The sequence below is a fragment of the Ilyonectria robusta genome, assembly GCF_021365365.1.
Source record: "Ilyonectria robusta strain PMI_751 chromosome Unknown BGZ61scaffold_41, whole genome shotgun sequence".
Lineage (NCBI taxonomy): Eukaryota > Fungi > Ascomycota > Sordariomycetes > Hypocreales > Nectriaceae > Ilyonectria > Ilyonectria robusta.
In genome coordinates this window covers 68,038-94,032 of record NW_025764475.1, presented here as the reverse complement: position 1 = coordinate 94,032, position 25,995 = coordinate 68,038, and the positions used below count along the sequence as shown (strand labels likewise).

At 46.6% G+C, this 25,995-nt stretch overlaps 15 protein-coding genes across 15 annotated transcripts; 6 read left to right on the top strand and 9 right to left on the bottom strand.

Moving 5' to 3' along the window:
* Positions 1 to 432: 432 nt before the first annotated feature.
* BGZ61DRAFT_465326 (uncharacterized protein) lies at positions 433 to 1,688 on the bottom strand. The gene has a single exon (XM_046247565.1). It carries the CDS (start codon positions 1,402 to 1,404, stop codon positions 463 to 465), a length of 942 nt encoding a protein of 313 aa, XP_046095627.1. The 5' UTR covers positions 1,405 to 1,688; the 3' UTR covers positions 433 to 462.
* Positions 1,689 to 1,702: 14 nt separating this feature from the next.
* BGZ61DRAFT_465322 (uncharacterized protein) lies at positions 1,703 to 2,527 on the bottom strand (the record flags this gene model as incomplete). Its single annotated transcript, XM_046247564.1, has 1 exon — positions 1,703 to 2,527. A coding segment is annotated over one exon (371 nt), but the record flags the coding sequence as incomplete, so codon positions are not given.
* Positions 1,703 to 2,527, top strand: BGZ61DRAFT_433521 (uncharacterized protein). The gene has a single exon (XM_046243915.1). It carries the CDS (start codon positions 1,760 to 1,762, stop codon positions 2,105 to 2,107), a length of 348 nt encoding a protein of 115 aa, XP_046095626.1. The 5' UTR covers positions 1,703 to 1,759; the 3' UTR covers positions 2,108 to 2,527.
* Positions 2,528 to 3,202: 675 nt separating this feature from the next.
* BGZ61DRAFT_566900 (uncharacterized protein) lies at positions 3,203 to 3,931 on the bottom strand (the record flags this gene model as incomplete). The annotated part of the gene is made up of 1 exon (XM_046255944.1): positions 3,203 to 3,931. A coding segment is annotated over one exon (729 nt), but the record flags the coding sequence as incomplete, so codon positions are not given.
* An 860-nt stretch (positions 3,932 to 4,791) lies between these two features.
* Positions 4,792 to 5,684, bottom strand: BGZ61DRAFT_465320 (uncharacterized protein). The gene has a single exon (XM_046247563.1). It carries the CDS (start codon positions 5,556 to 5,558, stop codon positions 5,241 to 5,243), a length of 318 nt encoding a protein of 105 aa, XP_046095623.1. The 5' UTR covers positions 5,559 to 5,684; the 3' UTR covers positions 4,792 to 5,240.
* Positions 5,685 to 6,571: 887 nt separating this feature from the next.
* BGZ61DRAFT_281226 (uncharacterized protein) lies at positions 6,572 to 7,179 on the top strand (the record flags this gene model as incomplete). The annotated part of the gene is made up of 2 exons (XM_046238462.1): positions 6,572 to 6,950; positions 7,010 to 7,179. Coding segments are annotated over 2 exons (549 nt in total), but the record flags the coding sequence as incomplete, so codon positions are not given.
* A 261-nt stretch (positions 7,180 to 7,440) lies between these two features.
* On the bottom strand, positions 7,441 to 8,742 carry BGZ61DRAFT_370622 (uncharacterized protein; the record flags this gene model as incomplete). The annotated part of the gene is made up of 2 exons (XM_046242036.1): positions 7,441 to 8,135; positions 8,280 to 8,742. The coding sequence occupies 2 exons, from the start codon at positions 8,740 to 8,742 to the stop codon at positions 7,441 to 7,443; spliced, it is 1,158 nt and encodes a 385-aa protein (XP_046095621.1).
* Positions 8,743 to 9,865: 1,123 nt separating this feature from the next.
* On the top strand, positions 9,866 to 12,971 carry BGZ61DRAFT_291974 (acyl transferase/acyl hydrolase/lysophospholipase; the record flags this gene model as incomplete). Its single annotated transcript, XM_046238583.1, has 5 exons — positions 9,866 to 10,889; positions 10,937 to 11,026; positions 11,069 to 11,512; positions 11,561 to 11,939; positions 12,161 to 12,971. Coding segments are annotated over 5 exons (2,748 nt in total), but the record flags the coding sequence as incomplete, so codon positions are not given.
* A 1,700-nt stretch (positions 12,972 to 14,671) lies between these two features.
* Positions 14,672 to 15,130, bottom strand: BGZ61DRAFT_540230 (uncharacterized protein; the record flags this gene model as incomplete). The annotated part of the gene is made up of 1 exon (XM_046254882.1): positions 14,672 to 15,130. One exon carries the CDS (start codon positions 15,128 to 15,130, stop codon positions 14,672 to 14,674), a length of 459 nt encoding a protein of 152 aa, XP_046095619.1.
* Positions 15,131 to 15,894: 764 nt separating this feature from the next.
* Positions 15,895 to 16,902, top strand: BGZ61DRAFT_370620 (concanavalin A-like lectin/glucanase domain-containing protein; the record flags this gene model as incomplete). The annotated part of the gene is made up of 1 exon (XM_046242035.1): positions 15,895 to 16,902. One exon carries the CDS (start codon positions 15,895 to 15,897, stop codon positions 16,900 to 16,902), a length of 1,008 nt encoding a protein of 335 aa, XP_046095618.1.
* Positions 16,903 to 17,704: 802 nt separating this feature from the next.
* Positions 17,705 to 18,910, top strand: BGZ61DRAFT_485873 (uncharacterized protein; the record flags this gene model as incomplete). The annotated part of the gene is made up of 1 exon (XM_046249770.1): positions 17,705 to 18,910. The coding sequence occupies one exon, from the start codon at positions 17,705 to 17,707 to the stop codon at positions 18,908 to 18,910; it is 1,206 nt and encodes a 401-aa protein (XP_046095617.1).
* A 294-nt stretch (positions 18,911 to 19,204) lies between these two features.
* Positions 19,205 to 20,053, bottom strand: BGZ61DRAFT_485872 (uncharacterized protein; the record flags this gene model as incomplete). The annotated part of the gene is made up of 2 exons (XM_046249769.1): positions 19,205 to 19,275; positions 19,531 to 20,053. 2 exons carry the CDS (start codon positions 20,051 to 20,053, stop codon positions 19,205 to 19,207), a joined length of 594 nt encoding a protein of 197 aa, XP_046095616.1.
* A 1,385-nt stretch (positions 20,054 to 21,438) lies between these two features.
* On the top strand, positions 21,439 to 22,440 carry BGZ61DRAFT_370546 (uncharacterized protein; the record flags this gene model as incomplete). The annotated part of the gene is made up of 1 exon (XM_046242032.1): positions 21,439 to 22,440. A coding segment is annotated over one exon (1,002 nt), but the record flags the coding sequence as incomplete, so codon positions are not given.
* A 371-nt stretch (positions 22,441 to 22,811) lies between these two features.
* Positions 22,812 to 24,207, bottom strand: BGZ61DRAFT_370576 (endochitinase; the record flags this gene model as incomplete). Its single annotated transcript, XM_046242033.1, has 4 exons — positions 22,812 to 23,794; positions 23,843 to 23,892; positions 23,946 to 24,044; positions 24,092 to 24,207. The coding sequence occupies 4 exons, from the start codon at positions 24,205 to 24,207 to the stop codon at positions 22,812 to 22,814; spliced, it is 1,248 nt and encodes a 415-aa protein (XP_046095614.1).
* Positions 24,208 to 24,349: 142 nt separating this feature from the next.
* Positions 24,350 to 25,349, bottom strand: BGZ61DRAFT_485869 (uncharacterized protein; the record flags this gene model as incomplete). The annotated part of the gene is made up of 4 exons (XM_046249768.1): positions 24,350 to 24,542; positions 24,716 to 24,779; positions 24,833 to 25,073; positions 25,122 to 25,349. 4 exons carry the CDS (start codon positions 25,347 to 25,349, stop codon positions 24,350 to 24,352), a joined length of 726 nt encoding a protein of 241 aa, XP_046095613.1.
* Between the last annotated feature and the right edge of the window lie 646 nt (positions 25,350 to 25,995).

Here is a 25,995-nt window from a genome sequence, read left to right as displayed (position 1 = left end):
CTAGTAGAACACACAGGAGAGGCAAACCGGTCGCGGTTTGCGCAAAGGAGCTTTGAGGAACGAAGAATGGCTAATGGCGGTTTTCAAGATGCTTTTACAGCATTGATGGCCAAGAGCCTACTAATGAGATTTTCAAAAGTGCTATTCAAAAGCTTGGGTGGGAGCGTCCATGTATGTATGTATTTATATTTTTCGTCCGGGGGCCGTGAGGCCTGTAAAGTCCCCTATTGGGAGCGTCCTTGGTTGGAATTGGTGAATGTGTTTAGGGTATCCTGGGGGCATTTGACATGCTATCCTTGCAACGTCGCAACAAAAAGGGACTGATTAAAAAGTAACCCACCTTTGCGTAATTTGCAACCCAATTTGTGGCTGGACCCCACCTTCTTCCGATTCCGCACCGCACACCAAATTTAGTATGAGAGCTTGAGAGTGCACATAATGACCATGTTATTCCTTGCATATCTAACCACCTAATACCTCAATAGAGGGACCACTATCGGGAAGTTCCAAATCGTCAGTGACGTCACTGAAGTCACTGATATTATCGTCAAATATATCATCATGACCTCCCGCCTCAATCTCTTGTGCTAGTCTGTACATACATTCCTCGAAGCCGGGATAAAATGATTTACCTGGTGCATCTGTATTTGACCACCTTGAGAATTGAGTGAAGGCATCAGTGATATTTTTCTCAGTCAGAGACGGTATTTCCTTTGGTGGTTGAGCGGCTACAGCGTCGCCGGCGCCGCTGGCTGCGTCGCTGCCTTCATCGTCAGAGGCATCTTCCAAGCGCTGGAACGCACGCATGTATGACCTGTGCAATTCGGTGCCGGGCTCATATGAATCGCCTGCTTCCAGCCTTTTCAGTCCTAGTGTTGTGGTTGACTCTTTGGATATGTTGATTGCAGCAGGGGCGGTGGAAGGTGGAGGGTTTGATTGAGGTTGCGACGCGGCACGCAAAATTGCGGCTTCCACTGCAGCAGCCGCTGCTGTGGTGTCGGTAGCCGGCGCGGGGTCGGTTGATTTGATTGGTTGAGCGTGAGGCTGACCTTCCCGATCGGGAATCTGACTTTCCCGAATAGGCAGGTCACATGACATTTCCGCCTCAGCCTTCTCCCACACTTCTCCGCCGCCGCTGCCGCGCACCAATTTGAGCGCAATTTTGAAGGGACATTCGGTCATCTGGGTACGAGTCTTCCTCTTCTTGGTCACGTGCACCCCTTCCGCTGACTGCGAGGCATACTTCCGGCCCTTACAGCAGCGGAATACCGCCCTACGAGGGGCAGTAGCATTGGGCTTCTTCGTCATGACAAGAAGGCTGAAGCTGGCAGCCTTGGCGGCGGAATGTAATTCCGTCTCCGCGGCGGAAAAGGTCGGAAATTCGGACTTAAAGATATGCTGCATTGTTGCTGCTGACGGGTTGTAATGACGGCTTCAATTTACGGGTTGTTGTGCGGGTGGTTGTGTGTGTGGATAAGGTTAATGTAAATTGGACAAAAAGTGAGGGATTTTGGTGTGAAAAGCCGATACCGGCGTCCAGCCTCAATGAAGTGGGTCCAGCCACAAATTGGGTTGCAAATAACTCCAGGGTGGGTTACTTTATAATCACTCCCAACAAAAAGCAACCAGGGTGGAGAAAATGAGAGGTTGTGAGACACATGATGAAACATTAAAAGACTATATTATAAGACAACTTGGAATCATTTGTGGCCTTCCTTCAAGATAAGACACATTGTGTTCTCAGAATCCTTATTGAACTATGGCCTGCTGCTCGGTTCGCTTTGAGTTCTACTGTGGCGAGGTTCAAGAGCTCCCGTATACCCACGACCTTCTCCGCAGTCTTGTCAGTGAGGCTCAGGCTGCAGGGCAAAATGCCGGGTACAACGATCTATTTGTAACTGCAGTACAGCCTTTCATGAAGGAGCATGAGGCGGCATGTCGTGCTGCTTTAAACCCATTTTGTGAAAACTGTCGATCATTAGCAATGAACATCTTGCAAAGCCTCATGTCTTGGCTTCACGTGGCAGAGGATCCTTTCGTTGGCATTTGGGCCAGTCCCGTGTGTGGGAAAGGGGGGTGTGAGACGCGGATATGGCAGGAAATCTAGAACACAATGTCTCGAGGCGGTCCTCAACCTTTTGCTTCAAAGACTTGTTCTAGAGCGCGCTAGGCGCTAGCACGAGATCTTGCTCGAGTTCTGGATTGTACATAAGCTTCGTTAGTCTTCCTCCTTGGTTCAAAAGCAATTTCCATTCGATAGAGTAATGGATGCATGTAGGCGGGAATTCATCATATGGCAGATCTTTGTCCCAGTTGCTTAACTGGAGCAATGGCAGGGATGAGCCATGCCTGCGCCGCTGACTTTGGCCGGCTGGGCTTGCACTGCGGCTCTCAAGCCTGGGGGTTTGGAAATCAAGCTCGACATCATCATAATAAGTTGGATCGTAGCCTGTATTATCCATGGTGCGAGTTTGTCCAACGAGGCAAGAGGGGAAGGCAAGTGCAGCTCGCCAGAAGGGAATCATCCCCAGGGACGCGAAGCAGAGACGCAGCGGGGGACGGGCCCAGCGAAAGCGACAGCACGCATGTATTCCATGACATTCCATGTCATTCTATAGGAGCTCGTGCCGATCATTTTTCCGCATAGTAAAAGGTGACTAATCATCTTGTATCTTACAGTACCAGAGAAATCAGCGGAAGGGAAGCATTATGCTCTCACTCACAGTCCGATCTGATGGAAAAAGAGATAAATATACCGTCTGCACAACAAGGACCCGCAGGCTCTTCCGCGGCTGCAGTCGACAGGTACGGTTGGGGCGTGATTGGCAGTTTTAAGTAAAGTCATGACGTGCATTACCCGTTGGCTAAGGTAGGGGGGACCCACAACCAACTAAGGACCTCGTGCCTCGGCCACTTAGTTGGGCACAAAAATCGCGGACAGCACCAAAAATCCCGGACACCTCAATACGTGTAATTTGGCTGTGAAAATGACCTTTTTCGGTCCCAACGCTTCACCTTTATGTCGATCGGGTTTTTGTGTCAGAATTCGGTGAATTAAAGGGCCGAGGATAAGCCGGGGAAAATAGCATTTTGAAGGAAACGGTGGAAATCGCATTTTTAGGCTCAATTGACCGCGCTAGGCTCGGCCGGCCCGGCTTACAGACTGTCTCCCTGACCAGCTAGGTCTGCTTCCTTATTCACATTACTGTGGGTTTCTCATAGTATCATGATCGCCCGATTGCTCTTTTCTGGCCCGTTTGATACGGAATTCCTTAAGCTCCTTCTCAATTTGCTTCCACAGCTGCCGCGGTGGCTGGGGGGCCAGCGCTGCGGGGGGCGGCTGTGACGGGCACGGGGTCTCGAATATGGTCTCTTCGAGGGCATCGTCAGACCCCAAAGGCGGTGACGATCTCATCCATCGTGGTGTTTCTTGCGTTACGATGCCTTCATCATCTTCTTCTTCCTCGTGAGGGTCATCGTCTTGGTCGTGGAAAGGGCCAAAGCTCGTGAAAGTGACAGTGTCATCGCTGTTGGGGATCCTCATCGCTAGGATCGGTCTTGCGGTACGGCAGGCTGCCCTGACTTCGGCTGCGAAGCTAGGATCCGGCTGGGTATCTATCATAAAGCCATCAGCCTTCTGATTTAATAGCTCATTATATCGCCTTTTGCTGGTCTCGAGGGAAATGAATTCGAGGTCTTTGCCGGTCTCACTAAGCCACTGTTTCCAAGTTAGTCTTTCTTGTCCTTGATCTATCCGGGATTTCTTTTCCGCCCGCCATTGTGACTGCAATTTATTAACTTCTTGGATCAATAACAACCGCCCGCTTTGTAGTTGAGAACGCTGCTGCTTGAGCTCCTCAGCCGCTAGCTGTTCCTCGTGCTGATGACGGATGTTATCGGCATCAACGCTGGTAATAAAGCGACCAGTTAGCTTGATCTGCTTACCCGGCTTTCTTCTTGCTGTGATGCTTGCTATGCGTTGGTGATAGTCTTTAAGGAAGCCCTGTCGCTGGCTATCCATAAGGACAGCTTCATAGATAACCCGACGTACTGAGCGAAGCGCAGCACGGCTATTATATAGAGGGGAATCCATAATGCTGCGGTATCGATCGATAATAGTCTCAAGCTGGTCAGCAGCATACTGAAAGCAAAATTCCTTAGGCAACAGCTCCTCGAGAGATAGATTAATTCCTTATCGAGACTGTCGTTTTTTTTTCAAGGATTTTCCTAACTGCGGGCGTAGATGAGGGCGGAAAAATGCTACTTTTTTCGAAGCCGGACATCACATTGTGGGCTGTGAAGCCTGACTCATAGATAGTCTTGAATGCCTCGGCGAAGGCAGCCCGCGAAAATAATAGGTTGCCTTCCCTGACTGATTTTCGAAGAGCTTTCTGATGTGCATTCTTAAGGGGCTGAAATACACCAACGTCAAGGGGCTGGATAAGGTGTGTGGAATGCGGCGGCAGCGTGCAAAGGATGATATCGAACTGAATACAGTAGTTAACAAAGGTATAGGATATATGCCCTGTGAAGCCATCAATAACCAGCATACGATAGATTTTCTCATCGTCAGGGCGTTGCGTAGGGGGTTCCTTGTAGTTGACTGATGTCTGCTGTGGATCATAAAGCCACTCGTCACAACCAAATCAGTCCGCAAGAGACATGCCTGTTCGTTGAGGTTGAGATGAGAATAACCAGGAAGAAAGGTTGAAGGTGCGAAGCCATTCACAGGAAATTTCACTGTTGCTGAAGCCGGTGTCTGACCGGGCAAAGCGCATGCCTAGAATACAGTCGATCGTAGCCCAAAACTCTGTTGGAAATGCCTTGAAGATAAGCCAGGGAGGGATACTATCCCCAACGGCATTTCCGGCCCCCAGGAGCGTAGAGGTCTCACAATTAGCTGGATCAGGAACCTCAGGTCGCTGTAACCGCGTTGTGTGCGTGATGAGGACCTCCACGCGCTCCTGTAAGCAACCAATACGGATGTCGCACTCATCTTCATTCCAGATCTCTAAAGGGCCAAGTCTATAGTCCGTGATGATCTTCTGGAGCCTGTTGAAGAAGGTCTGGATGTCATTAACATCAGTTGCTTCAAAGGACCCCCTGGACTTATCAACGGCCTTAATAAATAACTTCTTAAGCTCAGGATGACGCCCTCAAAAGCGAGGATACCAGTTCCTAGAGACTGAAGATAAGGAAGGATCGCGACGGCGCATTAGCTCTAGAGCAGCCTGCTCAACCTATCCTTTCTCAGCCGGATAACCGGTCTTTTCCAGCCAAATGATACACCCAACGAGGCCGACTTCTTCATCAGGCGTCAGGGCCAGTGGCCGGCCGCATTTCTTCACGGGCCCGTTAGGTGACGACGATACCTTAATAGCTTTTTCAACAGCAGCCTTCGTTACGTTGAATCTAGCGGCAAGCTGCCGTATAGAGGGCGGGTTGTATGTAATATTTGCAGTTGAACGGGTGAGTCTTGGTGGAAGGCGTGCAGCGATAATGGCCGCTTGGACCGTTTTTCGCCGAACTTTAGCCGAGACATTTATTTGAGATGTCATAATGACACAGATCTGAAGACTACTTGGCTTTGACTTAAAAGGTGGTGAAATGGCGGTGATTTTGCGATTTTCCGGTTAAGTCGTAGTATTTTCAAAGTGTCCGGGATTTTTGGTGCTGTCCGCGATTTTTGTGCCCAACTAAGTGGCCGAGGCACGAGGTCCTTAGTTGGTTGTGGGTCCCTACCTTAGCCAACGGGTACGCCTCTTTTGACCATAAGCCAAAACTGGAGGAGTAGAATGTTAGTGTCACCATGTAGGAATACGTAATCACATGCTCATATTCGCACTGTGATAAGCCACAAGACCCAGATGTGGTCCGTGCGGAAAGTCCTCCAACATTTAGCAACTGCGACACATTTCTCGGTTACCACTGTACTGCTATTCCGTTTGGTATATTTTAAGTTCCATGGCTCTAGTAGCTAATATAGAGCGCAGGATTGGATAGTCCAGAATAGGACGAAAGTCCAATTTAACATCCTGCGCCTAGAAACTCCCACGCCCTCTATATTGCAGTCAAATTGGCAATCCACTTATTCTTTTCTTGCTTGATTCGCCTTCGCGCTTCGTCATATCTGAATGAGAAGACTTTCGCGGTTTTGTCCGATGCAACTATTATTTGGTAGAGAGAGTCCCAACACCGGCGTAAGGAGTGCAACTCCCGGGTAAGCCGTTCACGATCATCCAAAAGAGCACGAATGGTACGCTGTTCCTGATCCTTGGTTTGCTCAGTTACTCGTTCAAGGAGGTCGTCTAGTGGGAATGAGTCCGAGTAGACACTCGAGGTTGGCCTTGGTTCTGGATCCATTTGAAGTCATAAGTCCTTGTGGGCAGTAAGTATTATTAAGTAGTCTCAAAAAAAGTCCATTATTAGCCATAGGGGTGTCCTACATAAATCTGGCCCGCACTGCATCTTCATATTGGCCATAATGCAAGCTGACAAGATGATTATCAGTCGCAAGGCGCCCTTTTCCTTCGACCATAAAGTGACCTCTACCGGGCAGCCTCTTCTAGCCCACATGGGCCGCCATCCAACTGAAATTTATGAACAAGTGGGACATGTCGCTATGTCTTGGATAGGGGCGTTCCGGCCGTGTCCAAGCCAGCTAGTCATGGTGCAGCAGGTCCGCCACATTACACTCACAGAATTCAGCCGCCTTGCACGAATGAGGCACGTTAATATTGCACGTCCGATCGAGATTTACTACGTGGGTTCGGAAATCCATCTTGTGTATGAACACGTAGATCTCGACGTCTTCGATATTTTGCCCCTGGCTCAGAACGAGATTGCTGCTGTAATATCCCAGGTGATGACTGCAATCCACTACCTCATTCACCTTTTTGCCTTTCGTATAGATGCAATTCGAATATCTTCCCAAGGTGTTGTCAAAATGGGTACGATGGAGAACAACTTCTGGTTTTGATTATTTGTGACCCTGCTTACTGAATATCAGTTCTGGATTGGAATTTCGAACCAACCACAGATTCCTGCATCCGAGAAGCCAACGTCGCATATCTGGCCGCGCACTTGGGTGAAACAATGACTGCAATGGAGCCCAACTTTCACAATTGGACTCGCGATGCCTTGGCTTTTCTTAGCGAGCTTAGGTCTGGTGACCTGCCGATACTTGCAGTAGGTTGTCGATAGAGCTACGCTTGCACAAATCTAACAAAACCACAGCATCCATTTCTTTCTAAGCCTCAAGGGAAAACTGTACTACATAAAGAACTCCGAAGACGTAATGGTGTCTATTACAAATACAAAAGGATAACTAAGGCAGAATGAAGGCATCGTTTCATATGAGCGGGATGGCGCAGAACCGTACAAAATCATAACAAGTGCAATCACATCACCAGGAGAGACCTGAAACCCGAATAATATATTTTAGTTTTCGCTGGGGTCCACATTTAAATGTTCTCTATATGTATTTTCTTTCATCTTCCTGCGCCGATTGTAAGACTCAATCATCAGTGAAGGTCCAGGAAGATTGTTATAGGCCAAACATCTGTACAGTGGTACAGCTAAGGTCAGATACGAACGCAACAGATCGCTGTTGTCTACCAGACGGCTCTGGAAGCCTTCGATAAAACCTTTTTTCTCATCTGCTGACATTCTTTTTACATTAACGTGGGATGGAACAACGCATAAGATGATGTATTTGTCCTCACCCCAATCGATTAGTAGCTCGCACAGGTCCTTCCAGAACTCACCCTCATCCTGAAGCCATTCCATGCCTTTGGTCTTCTCTTTGATCCTGAAGCGCATGCTGCTGAAGATGAATGATTCGCTACCCAGCTGCTCTTTTGCCTCATAAAAGCGTACTGCGTGATATCTCCAAGGGAATGTATTCTTCCTCCGACCCCGTTGAAGCAGGAACCATAGACTTTGTAACCCAATTTCCCCAAAATATGTTGCAGATCTCTTAGCAATGACAGCATCACTCAGAGATGTAAGGATAATCTTACGATCATCAGACTCTATCCGCATCTGCCTTCGCCTTGGAGTTGGATCTGAATCTGTGTTGGTCGGAGCTGGGTCCGAGTCTTGACCTTGGCTTGCAGGATCATCTGACTCTGAATCTAGGCTTGTAGGAGCTGTTTGATGCGTGAGCTCTGAACCTGAGCTTAAAAAAGGCGAGCCTTCGGTCCAGATAGCCTCGTCAAAGAAGGAACAAGAATTTGATGCAGCGTCTCGCCGTAAGATCTCTTCGAAGTGACTTTCACGATCTATGGCCCCAGAAAGGAGCTCGACCACCATTCGAGTCCGAAATGTTTTAACCAGCTGATCTGTCATTTTTTGACTCAGATGTGCCTCTTTTTGAAGGAGAACCCGAATGCTTATTAACATTAGTACGCCCGAATCCTCAGGCCGCGAAAGTTTTGGCCCGGACGGAGTTGTAACTACCGGCCTGGAGTCCTCCACAGAGAATTGAGGGGTTGGGTTGTTTGGGTTACTGTCGTACCAGTGAATACAGTCCGGGTACGCGATGACAAAGGCCCAGTTTTCAACATCATAAAATGGAATGATAGTTGGCCGATCACGGCCTTCCTCCGATATGATATTGATGGTGGACTCTAAGGGACGGACTTTTGCAACTTCCTCGCAGAGGGACGTCTTTCTTAGCAGATTTAAGTATGCATCTACAATTATTGTGTCTAGATGGTTATCCCGGACTAGACGCCACATTGATGGAGTGAACTCATCGCCTTCTGCAGGAGGAGTGGATTGTGACATCCGGGTTGTATATTCAGTCCAGGTCGATTTAACACAAGGCCATGGTTCCTTTAAGAGAGACTGGTCTTCGGGACTAGGATATGCAATTCCTTGCTGCATTCCCGTCGACCGCGGCGAGTTCGGGTATCTATTTCGAATGACACACAAGGCAGCTTCTAGCAGCAGTAAAGCCCTCCCTGAAAGTATACGCTCAGAAAGCGTTTTAAACTCGTAGTAGACGATGAGATCATTGGCTTCGTCCATGACTGCATGAGTTCATGAGTGCATGAGTTTGTGCGGGATGGCGTACTTATATCTATATCTTTATGAGTTGGTCCAAAAGTAGATGTCAATGAGCAATCTCCGAAAGTATTCTCAAGCATGGCTAGAAATGGATTTCAGTCATGAAAGAGGGTTAAACTGACTCTACAAGTATAAGATAATCATACGTACATACGGTATTATCAAGCTACAGTCAGAGCAACATACAGCACCTTCACTGCAGTAATTCACAATGCAGCACCAAAAAGTACACCACCCTTCTCAAAAACGTCGCTCAACATCAGGCTCTAGCCCCCCGATTCGGCCCCGACAGCCAAAACGACCTCAGCTTCTCCCAACGATGCCCGAATCGAACCTAGAAACGTGCGGAAGAGATGTGACCGAGGAATGGGTGGAATCCATGTCGCCGATAGATCTGAGCGCGGACGAAAGTAGATTAGGCAAAGCTACAAAGCCTTTATAAGAGCTATTGAATATAGTGGCAGCCAATCTGGAGGATAGAAATGGTTGCGAGAAAATTACGGCTTCGTTAGGTCCATAAAAAGACATTAAAGTTTGCCTTTTCATTCTACTGTATTGATGCTCTCAAGCTCTTTTTAATTGGCGCTTTTATCAAATCAAATCAATTGTACAGTACAGTACATAGAACATGAATGTAGCGTTTGTACAGTTTTGTTTCTTGAAAGGCCTATTTCTGTCTAAGCTCCTGCAAAGACCGTTTCCGGCCCCATCCGACATACATGGAAAACGATATAAAAGTCTCCAACCCCCCGCCTCTAGCTAATACTATTAAATCGTACACAATATGAGCCCTTGCAATCACACGGGTTGGCTCCGACTCCGGAAAAAAAGCTCCGAGGTGATCCTGGAGGTTTCAAACCGGCCATTGCAGATTCTCCAAGACATTGAAGACCCAGATGAGCCAGCTGGAATAGTGCTCCTCGTTGGTGACGTTAACAAGGACCTGGCTCTTACCAACCTTACTTCAAGGACGGGCCATGCAAGGCCCCGGAGAGGCCATGGGGAGGTTCATCTATTCCTCTCGTCGTTAAGAGACCACGCTGGGAGGCCAATCGTTATAGCCGATGGGAATGTCCCGGCTCATAACAGGCTGCCAATAACATGCAAGCCACAGCGCTGTCACGAGATACTCGAGGAGCCATTTTCAGAAATTAAGCCCCGCGGGAAGGTTTCAGAAGTAGCCGACGATGTGTACCATAGAATTCTATCCCCTCATTTGGATGTTGTTTGCCTATTTGTTTCTGATATGGGAGGAATTGAGTGTGTGGTGCAGCGTTTGGTAGCATGGCTTGGCAAAGGGCCATCCTCGACAAGTCCAGTACACTCCCACTTTATCCTTATAGTGGAGAAGGGACAACGAAAAGATATGCAAGCCGCCATTGACGAGCTAATGTGCAATGAAACGACAACAATAACAAAGGAATATTTAGAACACATCCGTATTGTTACATTCCCGAGTAACCACCCAGCTGCGAGCCATCAAAAGAACCGTGTGGGGCAGCAGAAAGCGCTTCAAAAAGAGTTGCTTCACTGTTTAAAAGCGGCTCGGGAATTTCGATTACGGTCTGGGTACTTGTTCTCGGCACGGCATATGACCAAGTTTTTATGTGCTAGTGCTGCAGGAGCCGCCGTCTCACCATGGGAACCATTTGACTTCATTCATACCTCCCGAGAAAATGAAGACGTTGTCCCCAAGCTAGCGACACACCTGCAGAACTTCCTCAAGCAGATTTCCACTCGACGCATACTTGAGAATTTCGCGATCCCCATAATCTCTTCCAGCTTTGTATTGGACCAGTATTCCCCTAATGTGCACTGTAAGTTGGCCAAATTTCTAGTGTCGCACATCGCTAACCACGCGTAGCCTTTGACCCTCGGGATGTCTTCCACACCCTCTTTAGGGACACATGCGTTCAGATTGATAAACAATTGACTTACGTGGATGAATGGACTGGTCAAGAAATCCTTCCATCTAATTTTATTGATCTCCTAGAAGCACAGATGATCCAACAGGTTGATGAATATCGAATAGAGGGGTCGTCAATAACCCTGCATCGTCAACGGCTAACTCATTCGCAGACAGAATGGAGCGATTTACAATCTGACGATACGTGTTTCAGCTGTCTCCGGCGTAGGCCTCAGTATGCCTTGCAAGGATGTGTCCATTCCATTTGTCAATTTTGTGTAAAGGCTTTTCACCGTCAGAGCGAAGACGACCCATGGGACTTTTATGTTGATGTATGTCTTCTGTGCGGTACTCAGACTCCTGGCCAAGTGATTCGAATGAAACCGGTCACTGCGACGACTCGCGTGCTGAGCATCGATGGCGGAGGAGCGAGAGGACGAGCTCCACTTGAAAATCTTCGTATATTAGAGGATGCAATTGGACTACCGTATCCAGTACAAAAGAATTTTGATTTTGTTATTGGAACTAGTTCCGGTAACTCCATCCCTTACTATATTTCAGAGTCAGGACTAATCGTTATAGGTGCAATGACTGCATGTGCGCTATTCTTAAACGGCTGGTCTGTTGAGAAATGCATCCAGTATATTGACATCTCGATGTGTTTGGCATTCCAAAGGCATTTGTTTCTTCGATTAGTCCTATTTTTTATTGGAGGATTTCCCCTACTTCCAAACGTTTTAGAGTTTCTCGTGTCATTGGTAGTAGACAGCAAGTATTCTGCCGAAAGGTTGGAGATGATACTGCGCGATGTCTATAGCCCAAGCCGCAGTATTATGGCTTCTCCGGAGGCGAATAAGATGGGTGTCATGCTAGCAATAACACTCACAACTACACGTGATGCCAAGACCAGGATTGTCACGAATTACAATGGTGTCGGAGATCGCGGTAGTAATGGCAGTAAGTAGGTTTACCATTCACGTGAGCAGATACTGACATTACCAAAGATTACCAGGTTCTAAAACCGGAATTGGGGCTGCGTAAAATCCCGTTGTGGGAGTTGTGTGTAACCCCAACCCCAAGGTTGCGAGTGTGCTAAACTGTAATAGTCTACGTTGTGCTACCGCAGCACCTTAGTGAGGACCCCTTCAACTTGGGTTATAAATATTTGCTAACTTTTGCAAGCTACTATACTCCGTACGACATCAAAGGGGCTGGGGAGTATCAAGACGGAGGTCTCACATATAACAACCCCGTATCCATCGGCCTACAGGAAGTGGTTGCCGTCGATACGAACCCAGCAGAACGGATCATTGCTGTATCACTCGGAACTGGATCTGCTCGTGAGTGTGAGGATACAAATACAGGAAACCAAAGTTCCCTTAAAAATTCATATCCAGCTCGCTTGTACCGAGCATTTTGCAGGCAGATGTCAGGTCATCGCGAGACTGAAAGACAAGACAGCTCCCCCAGCCTGTTTCGCCTTGACATTGAGTTTGATGGGAAACAGCCAGCCTTAGATGATGTAAATCAGACAGACGAAATTGTACGAATAGCTCACGAGACGACGCTAGGCTCATCAGCGATCAGGGACCTGGCACGGGAAATGCGAGCAGAGTATTTTCTCTTTGAGTTGGATCATTGTCGTCCACCACAGTTTGTTAATGGGGTTTATGACTGTGTCGGCTATATCTCTTGTCGATTGCGGGCTGGTGACCCCTCGTTTACCGCTTTCATGCAGCAATTAACCGACAATCATGCATTCTTACAATGCGGAAGGCGAGTTCTGTCCGCCGGTTTCCAAAGCCCAAGTTGCGAGAATTTTTACTTGGAAGTCAAGTTCCACGTGCCCACTCGACAAGGCTCATTTGAAATAATGCTACAAGACGGACCGGGAAATCCTTGTAATATTAGTGGTTCACCTTTTACTCTTGAGCGGCTTATGAGACAACAGAAGCTAGAACCTTGGTTTGGCACTTCACCTCACTGGAAGCGACGCCAAGATAATACCGGTACCTCCCTTAAGCCGAAACACAGAAAGCTGTGTTAGAAACACCATTGTTAAACTCAGAAAGAGTTTACGTTGTATGGATTCGGATATATGGACAAGGAATTCACGACTGTTTCTTTCATTTTGTTTCAAACGGTACTAAGAACTCGCAGTTGATAACAAGGGCAAAGTACCTGAAGGACAATACAGTTTAGAATATCTACACTTCACTAATAGAAACTAGAAATAGGTATAGGATGTTCATCAAGTCTAGCTCGTGCAATGATAATATTTCAACGCTACTATCAGTACAGTTGGTGCATATTTTCAAGGCTACTGTGGGGCATCTGGATAAAGTTTCAGTACTAAGTTAACAAAGCGATAACAAGACGTTTAGGTAAAACAACATGCAGATCAGACTGTCATTTTATGGTAATTGAAAAGCAACTCTCTAGTAATTAACAAGACCAGTTCTTCCACCATTTCTGTCTCAAGTCCTTAGGATACTAGATTAAGTAGTTCCAAATTGGCAGCCACTAATCTTCAAACTTTAAGGGGATCTGATACGGCATTTGGCGAACACCATTGATATCTAGCGGGAACCCGCCTGCAGCTGATTTGTCAACTAATCTGTGAAACAAGGAGTATTATTATAGATGGAGCTAGTGTGGTAATTTTTCGGAAATTGCCGAGCGAACTGAGAAATAAAGGGTGAACTTATGGTAGAGCAAAGCTGACCAAGCGCCCTCTGAGGGGCATGTCCCCTTTATATACTTTGGCGGGCAGATTTGGACTTTTGGGCTAGGTGGTTGCTAGCAGGGATGTAATAGAGATAAGTAGGGGAGGAAGCTGCGCACAGCTTCTAGCGGGACATTATCTTCTTTTCAAGAAGGACATTTCTCTAGAGATATCAGTCTCAGTCAGAGTCTGTAGCTCTTCCTGGAGAGATTACTTTTGTTATTGAAGATTATTGCCCTTTCATTGAAAAGGACCCTTTGTGCCTATTCTTACGTTCTATCCGATCCCTGTCCAGCCTCTGTCTTCGACCTCGCCAGATATTGACCCTGCCACGCGATCAATTGATGCCTTGCCACTGTCCTTTATCGCAACAAGGTCAATATATCATCTCATGAGATGCTTCGCTATCTAGTGGGCTAAAACACAGACCTGTTGGACCTCATACGCGTAGTCGGGTGCAGCTTCGGGCTGACCTCACAAGACGCCTGCGGCGACACGTCTTTGTGCATCTCCCCTGTATAGTGAGGTGGTCGAGTTGGGTGTTGGTCTCGTCCCTTTCCGCCGCTAAAATACCTCCCTCCTCACACTAGCGATCAGCCTTGCCCACACCATTCCAGCATAATGTTAGTAATTACCCGAGGCATCAGTTGGCCTACCAGCTCTGCAACGGCCGTTATCTCGCCGTTGGCGATCAAGCTATTCGCAGTCCTACTATTGGTCTCCTAAGGAGCACGATGACATAGCTAATGATGCCTAGTTTATCACGAGGCCAGAATCTTTCTGACCCAGGAATCAACTCAATTCAGTTTCAGAATGGCTGTTTTCAACGCAATTTGAAAATGGAATGTCACCGTTTTGGTTTAGCTTGTATCGAGTGTAGAGAGTGCATACATTTCTATAGTACACGTCCCCTTCGTAATGACCAAGTTTAGAGTAATATTGAAGTCTAGATATACTGAGATCTTCTGCTACACCTCCGACTGTCGATCTTTGTACTTGATAGTGGCTCTAATGGACTCTCCCCCACCATGCTCAAGCATAGCCCGCTTGTTTCGAGATTGGGTTCTTTGAGGCACGCTACGTTTCCTGGCTCTGTCTTGAGAGCTCTCATCCATCTTCGTTTGAACTTTAGCCTTCCACTCCTGCCATTCTTGAATCAACTCCTCAGCATTCTCAGCGTCATGTTCAGGCACCCAAGTCGGCTTCCAGTCGAAGGCATAGTACTTGATACCATCGACCCACTTTTCTCCGATAATCCGTCTGACATCCCATTCCTCAGAATGCACATCGGATGGGATATCCGATGCGACGTCGTTTGCTGGCGGCTTTGGAGGAATTTTGGTTGAAGGGGCATTTGAATTATCCTCTGAGAAATAGTCTGGGAGACTTTCCTGATCAAAACTCGCGTCGGGGTCGTCTGCGGCCATCTTTTTGTAATGTTAAAGATCTCGGCATGTAGTTTAATGTGGGATTTAATCTTGAAATCGTAATTATATACGGATATGCTAGAGTAAATGTTTATTGCTAGTTGCATAATTAAATTAGGTCCAGGAAGAGCTCTAACCATGTACATACTAACTTAATATGGAGCCTCGAAATATTAAGTTGCGCGAACACACAGACAAAATTGAACATCTGGCACCTACCCTATATCCGATTTACATAGATGCTTTCCCTTAAAAAGATTAGTAATACGGATTTGTAATAAAATGCCCTATGGTAGAGTAAAAAAAAACTTCCGTCCATTTCTAGATTAAAGTTATTCATTTCTGGCTGATACAACTTTTTAAAAGAACCTCTTCTGGCTGTACTTAAATTTATGTAGTGTTACCCCCACTTTGGTGTGTTTCATCACCTCGGCCCATCTCAGCCTCACCTGATCTAGCACCTTCGGTCTAGCCCCTCTGAGTGACCAGCTGTAAGTCAAATATAGGTTGTGACAGTCCTGTGTCACATCGATAGTGGCGGATCAGATGCTTACCCAAGTTTGGCGCTCTTGGCGAAGGTCACCTTATCGCCGAGTGTGGTTCTATAAACGAACAGCCTGCGGCCTCTTGAGTGCGCCTTCATATTGTACCTTGACGATATGACTTTCTGAAAGATTAGAAAACAACGATTTATGTAAAAGCTTTTGCCTTTAAATAATTTTTCAAAAGCACCTAGGGGGGATTTTCTCTAGTAACGATCAAAGATGCATACCTCCGTCCTCGTCGGACTTATAGCCCTCTTTAACAGGGCTGTCCACGCGACTGTATACACCCTCGACACGACTTACAATTCCTCCAATTTTTTCACCTCTTTTGGTTTTTTTAACGAGGAGGACCCAACGAACGGCTTTGTTGAGTATGTTGATGCTGACACGGCTAACACCGACGGTCTTGCTGGCTATCGTGACGGTGCCGTTTACCTGGGTGTTGATACCACCACTGTCAACCCAGCCAGCGGCCGCAAGTCCGTCCGGGTGACTTCTCGACAGGCCTTTACTTACGGCCTTTTTATCACCGATATTGCCCATATGCCTGGTAGTATCTGCGGAGTTTGGCCCGCTATGTGGTTTTTTGGACCCAACTGGCCTGCCTCTGGAGAGATTGATATTATCGAGGGCGTCAACACACAGACCTACAATACTATTACTCTTCACACTAGCTCTGGCTGTAGTATTTCCAATAGAGGCACCATTGAGAGTACTACTCTTACGGAGACTGACTGCAATGCCGGCGAGGCTAGTACGGGCTGCAGTCAGATTACCACCGATAACCAGAACTACGGTAATGGCTTTAATAACAATGGTGGTGGCGTATATGCTATGGAGTGGACCTCAGACTATATCTCCGTATGGTTCTTTCCCCGCAACTATATCCCCGCTAGCGTCCAGGGCGACAATCCAGACCCATCTACTTGGGGTCTGCCTATTGCCCGTTTTGTTGGCGGTTCCAGTTGCAATATGGACGCGCATTTTCAGAATAACCACCTTGTTTTTGACACTACTTTCTGCGGTGATTGGGCTGGCTCTACCGACGTCTGGAATAATAATGCAGAGTGCTTGGCCATGGGCTCTACCTGTAACGAATTCGTTGCCGCTAACCCCGCTGCCTTCTCGGAGGCCTACTGGCTCATTGAGTCTATCAAAGTTTTCAAGTTAACCGCATCTAATTATACCGCTAAGCGTAGCCTGTTATACAGCCCCTTTCTTACTTAAGTAGCTTGTGGTGTTCATATGGAGGGTGTGTTTAGATGAGGTAGAAAGCAAAGTAGAGAAATAGATAGGGTGCTTCATTAAAATACCGGGATTGGGTCGCACTGGATGGTGTTTGTCTCTCTGAAAGACCTCGTCAACCCGAAGAGCCGTTCTTATACTCTCAAAGACCTCGAAGAGAGTTGAGATGTTAAGTAATTGAATGTATTTAGACTTAAATTACATACAGAAATCTGCACTAACATTTTCTTCCTGCCAGCCTGATTCTACTCTGTATACGGCAACTAAACTTTTCAAGTCTCGGCCGTATTTATTGAATATTCTTACTGATTAAAAGCCCTGTACCGTACTGTAATCATGAGGCTAACTTTACCCTACTGAGATGTCTATTCTCCTCTTCACCAATAAGAACCCAGATTGCGTAACTAAATATCTTGGCGTATATTCATATGCTGCACATAGAATGCCTTCAAAGTGTACCGTGGATATTCAACGCAGCCTGGCTAGTTGCAGTCTTTTACAATTCAATTCATTCAAGACTATTTTTTCCTGCCGTCCAAAAGTGGTCGATTTGAGATGCCACAACTAAAGAGAAATCCGAGTTATAGATGTAGACTGAGGACCAAGAGTAGACTGAGGACCAAGAGTAGACTGAGGACCAAGAGTAGACTGAGGACCAAGAGTAGACTGAGGACCAAGAGTAGACTGAGATGGCGTCTAAGATACGGAAGTGGACCCCGAGCGGATTTACGTATAAATATCAGCTTCTCTGCCATAAAAGTACCACATCATCAATTAAATCAGTATGGCAGGCACAAGAAATTCAATTAAGTCACAGGGTACCCAACTCTTTGCGGGACTTGAACCACCCACGCGTAAAAGAAAGAACTCTGTGGCTAGTTCAAGTGGCTCTACCCAAAAACCCTCATCGAGCAATAAAGGCTCCGCAAAAGTCCCAAGCAGTTCGATAATCAAAAAGGGTCATAAAACAGCACTCGACAATCAAATGACGGGAATGAAGCAAACACTTGCCAAGTGGACTAAACAATTTGAGGAAGGGGACGCTAAACTGAAAGATTCTATGACTAGGATAGCAGCTGAAATAACGCAACTCCAAACCGATACTGAGAGTATAATCCTTGACGAACCTGAGAATCCCGAAACCAAATCTTCAGAGGCAGAGGACAGTTTGTTTGTCCCACAGAATTCAGATGGTTCAGACGATCCAGATGGTTCAAACGGTTCAAACGGTCCAAACGGTTCAAACGGTTCAAACGGCTCAAACGGTTCAAACGGCTCAAACGGTTCAAACGCTTCAGACGCTTGGGACAGTTCAGACGATTCAGACAGCTCAGAGAGTTCAAATAATAAGCAACAGACCCCTGAGTCATCCGATCCATATGATCTTGTTGGCCCAATCCATCTTGAATATGAATCGGAGTATGGATCTATGATGGGATTTTTCAAGGGACGATTTGGCCGCAAATATGTATTGTTTGAACAGGGGCCCAGCACGGCCTCCAGACATAGACTGGTTAGCGAGAACGAATTAGGTCAGAAAGTTGACGAAAGAACTACAAATAACCTTTGTGGGCAGCAACGTGGTGACCAAGAAGGTGGGAAGATTATGTGGCTGCAAGACGCGATAACGGTCCCATTTTCCGGTACTCTAGACTTCGTCAGTCCCTTGGTTCCAAAGAAGTGTAGACCACAAGGGGACTGTAACGGAGATTCGCCAATTACGAGGATTGTGGCTAAGTGGAAAATTGGTGATAAAACACTTCTGACGGTTGAGACAAGAACTACTGTTAGAAAGATGTGGTTTAAGCGAGGAAAAACAACCCTACAAAGTGACCTGAAGTACCAGGGTAAGGTTATCGTACCAAAAGGTTGCCAGATCAGTTGGGCAGACTTAGCCATTATCCAAGTGAGGATTGCACGCGAGCTTAAATATGAAAAGGGACAAAAGGCACCAAAAGCAGTGAGTTTTAAATTAGAGGAAGACTTATGATGATATATAGTGCGTTGGAAGGATAAGTTGTTTGAAATTTTGTTATTATTATAGATAGGATGTCGGCTGGACCGACTGCATTGAGGCTATAGTTATTTATGTCTGCAATTTATAATACGTTAAGGAAGTTTAATGTGCTTAATCCAAGGGTTTCAATATTACTTGAAACTCTCTATGTGTATTAATATTATCACATGTGGGTATATTCCCTGTACTAAGTCCTCCTATTATTGCAATACAGCTGATAAATATATTGAAGCATTGCGTGTCTATTTCAAAGGGAATGGGAAATAATCAATCTGCTATACTCAGACTGATGAGAGAATTTAAGGTGTAATCTATCGTGTTTTCGTTGTGTATATTCCCTATAATGAGAGTTAAGTTACAGTAATTCTATAACTCAGGACACTGTTACCCCTGGCGTCGGACGTGCCGTATTGCTTTACTGATACACACACACACACAATTTATTTCGCCCAGTGGCTTACAGCCAATAGGGCATTTGCTGATTGTATTAAACAGGCTGAAAGAAAACCCCAAATAGTACCATTGATTTATACTCTGCGTGCCTATTTGTCTCCAGTGTATCGCTTCAATCTAATAGTCTATATCCGTCTTACTTTTAAATTGCCACATAGCCCGTTCATCCCAGATTCCAATCTCAATATAAAGATTTCCATTAATGAAAAAGGCTGAAACGCTCTGAGGAATCTCATTAAAGGTAAGAGCATAAGCCTTGACTTCATCACTTGGCTTAAGCTTATCTCCATCCATATGTGGTGCCAGTTCCCCAGAGAGGGTTTGGTTGCTCCTGAAATAATCACTGACGTTTAAGACAATGTTTGGTTCAGTAATGTGAATAGCGCACTCGTCCTTAATCCATGTGTATGGATGGAGGCAGTCAAGGAACAGCTGTCTCTCTGGGAATTCAGAAGGATAGTGCTCGACGGGATATTTACTTCCCTTTTTCGCCACACACAAAACCGCATAGGTCTCTTCGTCTTGCTTGTCGGAGCCAGAATTATCTGCATCAAGACCAATGCCAAAGATCAGTGCGTCAAGTTCGAGTTTTTGAAAGCGCCCAATCCAATCTTCCTTCTTGAAGATTTTGTTGCAAAGTGAGTTGTTTTCAAGAGACGCCATTTTTAATATGTAATGTTGATGCAAGCTTAGTATAACTGGAGAAGGAGTTAGAGATAATTTATTTTATAATAAGAGAGCTTATAGTTTAAATTTTGATTGTTTACTTATTCTGGTACAAATCTAAAATTGATTTACTAGCTGGAAACACATCGAGGCAGACAATAGTCCATTTGTTATTGTACATAGCGGGCAGCTGTGGCTTATTGTACAGTGTGGATTTCTAAATTCACGGTGCGGCGCTGCACTGGCGACTAGACATCGTACAAGGATAAGGGCGGGAGCCACTACTGGCCGCTGTTAAGTTTCTTACGGCGACAGAAAACCAACCTTTTCTGGCTGCCGTGCCAGACGCCAGCTACTGAATGGAATGACATTACTACTGTACTTTTATGTACTGTACTGTAGTTGACCGACTCGCAATGTACGGAAAGAAAGGAAACGGTAGGCATGCTGTTTCAGCAGGAGAGCCTACTTGCCACTACTGTTACTACTGTATCTACCTTGATCGTAACCCTAACATGCCGTATCAGTATGCGCCGTGTATGCAGCGGCATAGCGAAGGTTAACGAGTGATGAGCTGGGTGGAGAACTGGATAAATGACGCCGTTGTAGGTGGGTGGCCTTTTTGATTATCTGGCTGATCCTACTATTTCCCCGCGCTGGACTTGCTTCCGATGCTCGCATTGCCGCACTATTCTAATTTCCCCAATCAATGAGAGGCGCAGGAAGAGTCGGCCCCGTGGGCTATATGTACCTGATTGTCGCGCTACTCCAAGGCCCAATCCCCGTGTCTGTCTCGGTCATCGCAGCAGTATATCTTATTTCTCCCCTTTATCTGCAGAGGCTAGCTTCCTGGTTTCTCTATGGCCTCGCTAAACCAAAAAATTTAGCCTAACGGACCACACTACGAACCACTGCCTCCCAGGCCCTACAGTTTTGCGAATTTAAACTGGGCAACTTCACAAATAAGTCAGGGATCAAGGCACGAGATTTCCGGAAATAGTCAATACGCCTATCACAAACTCATTCAACAAATACCTCCCCTGTTCCGAGTTTGTTTATACATAAAGAGGCGAGCATTCCTGTCGCACTGGTGTGTGCCCTGCGCCTGGAAAATATCTCGATTTCCGAGCCATGGCTCCGACGAATGATGTCTCCAAACCTCAGCGAAGAGTAAGTTCCATCGTCTTTTATGCAACAAAGATACTATCCTTGCTTTCTGGCTACCCATCTCCTCTATTGGCCTTGATAGAGTGGACCCTCGCGGTCGCTGCCGTTGAATGTTCCTGCTGTTGCGGACATGACGATCAACGCACGGGTCAAGTAGATAACAATTTGCAAGACACTTGAGACGTAATAGACCCGCAACTAACCGGACTTCATAGACGAAGAAATCGCATGACGAATATAGAGAACGCGCTTACATCGCCGCCTCGAGGCGAACCGACCGTAGCATCGAAGCTCGTCTCCAGTCTGCCCGGATGGCCAGTGAGATCCACAAGAAGCGCACCCGTAAAGCGCTGCGCGTATCTGCGGAGATTGTCATGAATGAGGGGTTATACGAGGAAGAGGAAGACAGTTTCCCTCAGCCTTACCGACTCCCAGGACGGAATATGCAGACCTCGTCCGCTGAGGTGATGTCGCGAGTAGATGCATATCCGACGAGCCGGGTCGCCGTATCTAAGTTGGTATCAGCCACAGTTATGGAACGGGACTGGCGCGAGAATAAGGTGAACCAGGATTTTGCCCAGGCCTTCCCTCACGCCAATCAGATCCTGTCACAAAGATGGTCGACCCCTGGTTTCCCTATTGCCTCTCCGGCTCGGGGTGGCCGGCTTCATACCCCCTCGAACGCGACATCTGGACCAAACCTCCCGCCGTTCCATAATGAACGAGGACATCGTGTCAACGGATGGAGCCAATCACTCCTAGGGGTGTCACTATCTGAGCTAGACTTGGATGACGGCGGCTTATCTCCGCAGCTACTCACGCCCGAATCTAAAATCCACACGGAGACGCCTCAGTCGCAAACGGCGTCAGATTTCGCAGACAGAAAGCCTTTTGGCTCAGTTGTGGAGTTCAGGTCTGATAGATATGAATTCGCCGCTGAGCTACCTCCCAATGTAATGATCTTGATGGCAGGCACTAGCAATAATGGCTATAACAACCCCATCGATCCAGCGCTGTACGACCAGCAGCGGGTATTCGCTGACACACCGTTGAACAATCGGGACAAGATGACAAATTATTCCAACATAGAGCATGAGCAGGCAATCGGCAGAGAATCTCATGACGCCCCAGGTCCAACGCAGGGAGACGCGGCCTACAAGTCGAGCGTGCTTGAAGACCAGTTCTTCTGGGATATGTTCTTTAACAACGCTACATAGAAAAAGAACCAACCGTTTTCCCCCATTATATACGACGCGGCTGAAAGGGTGGCAATGAACTTAGTGCTTGTGCAACCAATCTCCGGGATCGCGTGCACCGAGGGCGCGCACTATGAATCCGTTAAAGTACACCTTTTACCCTGCTAGTGACCAAGGCCGTAATTTAACTCAAGTGCTTCAGCCGTAGTATTCAGAGTTGCCGTAGGAGAGAATTTCTTTACTTTAATGTGAGGCGAGGGGCCACCTAGGTACAGAGCTCGTGGACTACGGTCTGATTCCGTCTTTTTTCTTTTTTCCTCTATATGAAGCCACATATGACAGAAAATAAATTAAAAACTCAGATACATCCTCGTTAAAAGCCTTTAAAGGCGTTATTGCATCCCTGCTACTATATTCTGGTACTGAGAATTTGGATAGTCTAACCAATTCCTTGTACCATCAAGAGAACCAAGACTTGCTGCACTGGTAGTAATAAGTGAATCCGAGCCATTCTTATCAGCCGACGCTTCCCAGAACATGCTTCCACCCAGCCCTAAGTCTTGCAAGTATGAGATCTTCTTCTTGATGGCGTCTGGAGCGTCAAAGGATATGAGTTCCTGAGTCCTTGAATCGTAGCTATAAGATGCTTGAGCAATGCTATCATATTTAACCGTGGCACCTGCTTTAGGTAGATCCTTATAGTCCCATGCCCCGTTCTCCCAACTGCCAGACCCTGTACCTGTAAATTCTTGACCGATGCCAGTCGTGCCCTGGAATGAGTGGCCGTAGATAGGCATACCTAATATTAGCTTCTCTGCAGGAATACCACCATTAAGGTAATCCTGAACAGCGCTGTCAGTATTAAAAGGAGTCCTGTTTGGTTGCTCAGTATTGGCGAAAAGATTAGCGTTATGGCCAGAATAGCTACTCCAAGAACCAGCATAGTCATAAGCCATCAAATTGATGTAGTCTACTACCCTGCCAAGTTCGGATAGGTGTAGCTTTTTGTAGTGGTCTGAGCCAGCAGGGGCAGCAATTGACAATTGAAAGTGATGATTGGACGCATACTGAGTAGCGTAAGCATCCAGTTCATCACGAACTGCCTGCAGAAGTAGAATCATATTGGCAGAGTCAGTATCATCACCGGGGTATTCCCAGTCTATATCGATCCCGTCAAAGCCCCAATCTTTCATAATTGCGACAGAAGATTTTGCAAATGTCTCACGATTGGTTGCGGTGCTCGCAGCAGACGGGAAGTTGGTTGACCGAGTCCATCCGCCGATAGAGAGCATGATCTTAAGCTTGCGGTTGGCCTTCTTAAATAAATAGAGCTGTTTGACGCATCCATAGGCATTATTACCAATTTCGTCCCAAGCTATGCACGTTAGGCCCTTACTCAGTTCTGCTAGGCTACGGCACTCACAATCGCCATCATAATGGTTTTCCAAGTCAGCATTTGTGTCTTTTGTGTAACTAGAGAAAAGTCAGCTGGACGTGTATACAACCGAATCCCATTATATGTATACACAGTTCCATCGGCTAGGACGTCCATGAAGGAATAAAACACGTGGGTTAAGTCGGAAGCGGGTAAATCCTGAGGCTGGAAGTTTCGTTGGTAGATTCCCCTATGAAGTATTAGACACAATTTAATGCATGGAGAAGATACACAAACCAATTAACAAAATAAACTGAGTTAACATAACCAGTAGTTCGTTTTGTGGCATCTCCCGAGATTGTTGCGAGGGCTAAAGACGCCAGCGAGGCGAGTGTCACGGATGTAGAGACCATGACCATCATGAAAATGTTAAAGGGAAGGAGAATGACTGGGGACGCAACACAGAGCAGCAAAGTATATTAAGTAGAGGCGAGATTCTGAGTCAAATGCCAACTTTGTTCCCACTCAAATAAAAGTATTAAGCAGCGCCACCACTTATGGACTTCTTTGCCCTGTCACAGCGGAGCTTGGTGCTAGGATCCTGTTTGAATCCACTGGGCAAAGTCGCCGTCCCCTTGGGCCGTTTCCTCCCAAGCAAATGACGCAAGACGCTGGTGGTGTATTAATACTACCGGTATATCTTTGTCTATTGATCACAAGCTTTTCCGATTCAGCATCCACAAGATATCTAGACCACATAGTACAGTAAGAACCAGGACATAATAGGAGAATTCCAGCACACCACAAGGGATGGTCTTAATGTTTCTCCGTCATTACTAGTGCGGTACGGCGAACGGAGGCCCTTGGGAACGGAGAGGGTTTGCGAGTGTGATTCCACATTTGCCCACACCGCATACTCACACACCTGCCCCGATGACGAATAATAAACGGTTCACACATAGGAACGAAGCCCAAGAAGCGGGCACTTCTAAAGGTGTTAGCCGTCTATCATAATTGTTCGGTCTTCTTCCATCATACCGCCCTGTTCTGCCATCATGTTCAGTTCTGTCATCCCGTCTACCACTGTTAACCAGTCCTGTTCTATCATCCGGCTTTGTTCCGCCATCCCGCCCTGTTCCGCCACCCCGCCCTGTTCCGCCATCCCGCCCTGTTCCGCCATCCCGCCCTGTTCCGCCATCCCGCCCTGTTCCGCCATCCCGCCCTGTTCCGCCATCCCGCCCTGTTCCGCCATCCCCTCCTGACGTAAATGATTTCCGAACTGTTTATCCTTAGCTATATTCAAACTCAAAAATGTAATCAGGCATACAATTAGATTGAAATCGGGAACTGCGGCACCTTGTGGAGTATTCACTGCGCAGACCCAGTCGTTGGGACCTCTCTCAATAGCGAACGCAATCACAACATTTGCACGTTGACTGAGCCTATGAATTTTAGGTATAAGAGAACGAAGGGCTTTTCGGATAGTTGTTTGTTCCCTCGTCCCTTCGAAGCCGGGCGGGCGGACAGTTGGCAACGGGGGCGTAGGGTTATCCATTGTGAAAATACAACATGGAAATTTAGCTGAATACAAATCGAGACAATGATCTAATACTTGCTTTATAAGATATCTATCTCCACTCTTCATTAAAGAGCAATCTCTGGTGACAGATTCATCTCCACTCTTCGTCAAGAACAGATACCTAATAACATATTCTCCACCCTTAGTCATAGAGCGATCCCTGGTGTTAGTCAATGAGATCCACAATTTTTCTTGGTCAAGAAGTGGTCCCTGATTTGGTCAAAGAAGCACCTCCATTTTTACGGTAGTCAAGGCACGATCCCTGGTATTAGTCAATGAGATCCATCTCCACTCTTGGTCAAGTAGTGGTCCAAGGTATTAGTCAACGAGATATGTAGTAAAAGAATGATCCCTGGTTTAGGTGTGCTTTGACCAAGTATTTCAAAGTCACAAGGCCGGATGGGCCTCCCCCAATTACTGCGACTCTCATACTTTCGGCTCATAAACTGGTTACTCACATATACCGGAAGATTATGAAAGAGGAGCAGGAGCAGCAGTCCGCATGCATAACTACCAAGTATTTATTTACTAATTTTAAACTTCACCAGTGTTACCATCTTTTCTGGCCGTGCTTTACTTCAATGTCAACTTAGACCGAATTTGAGCTTGACTTCTCTGAATG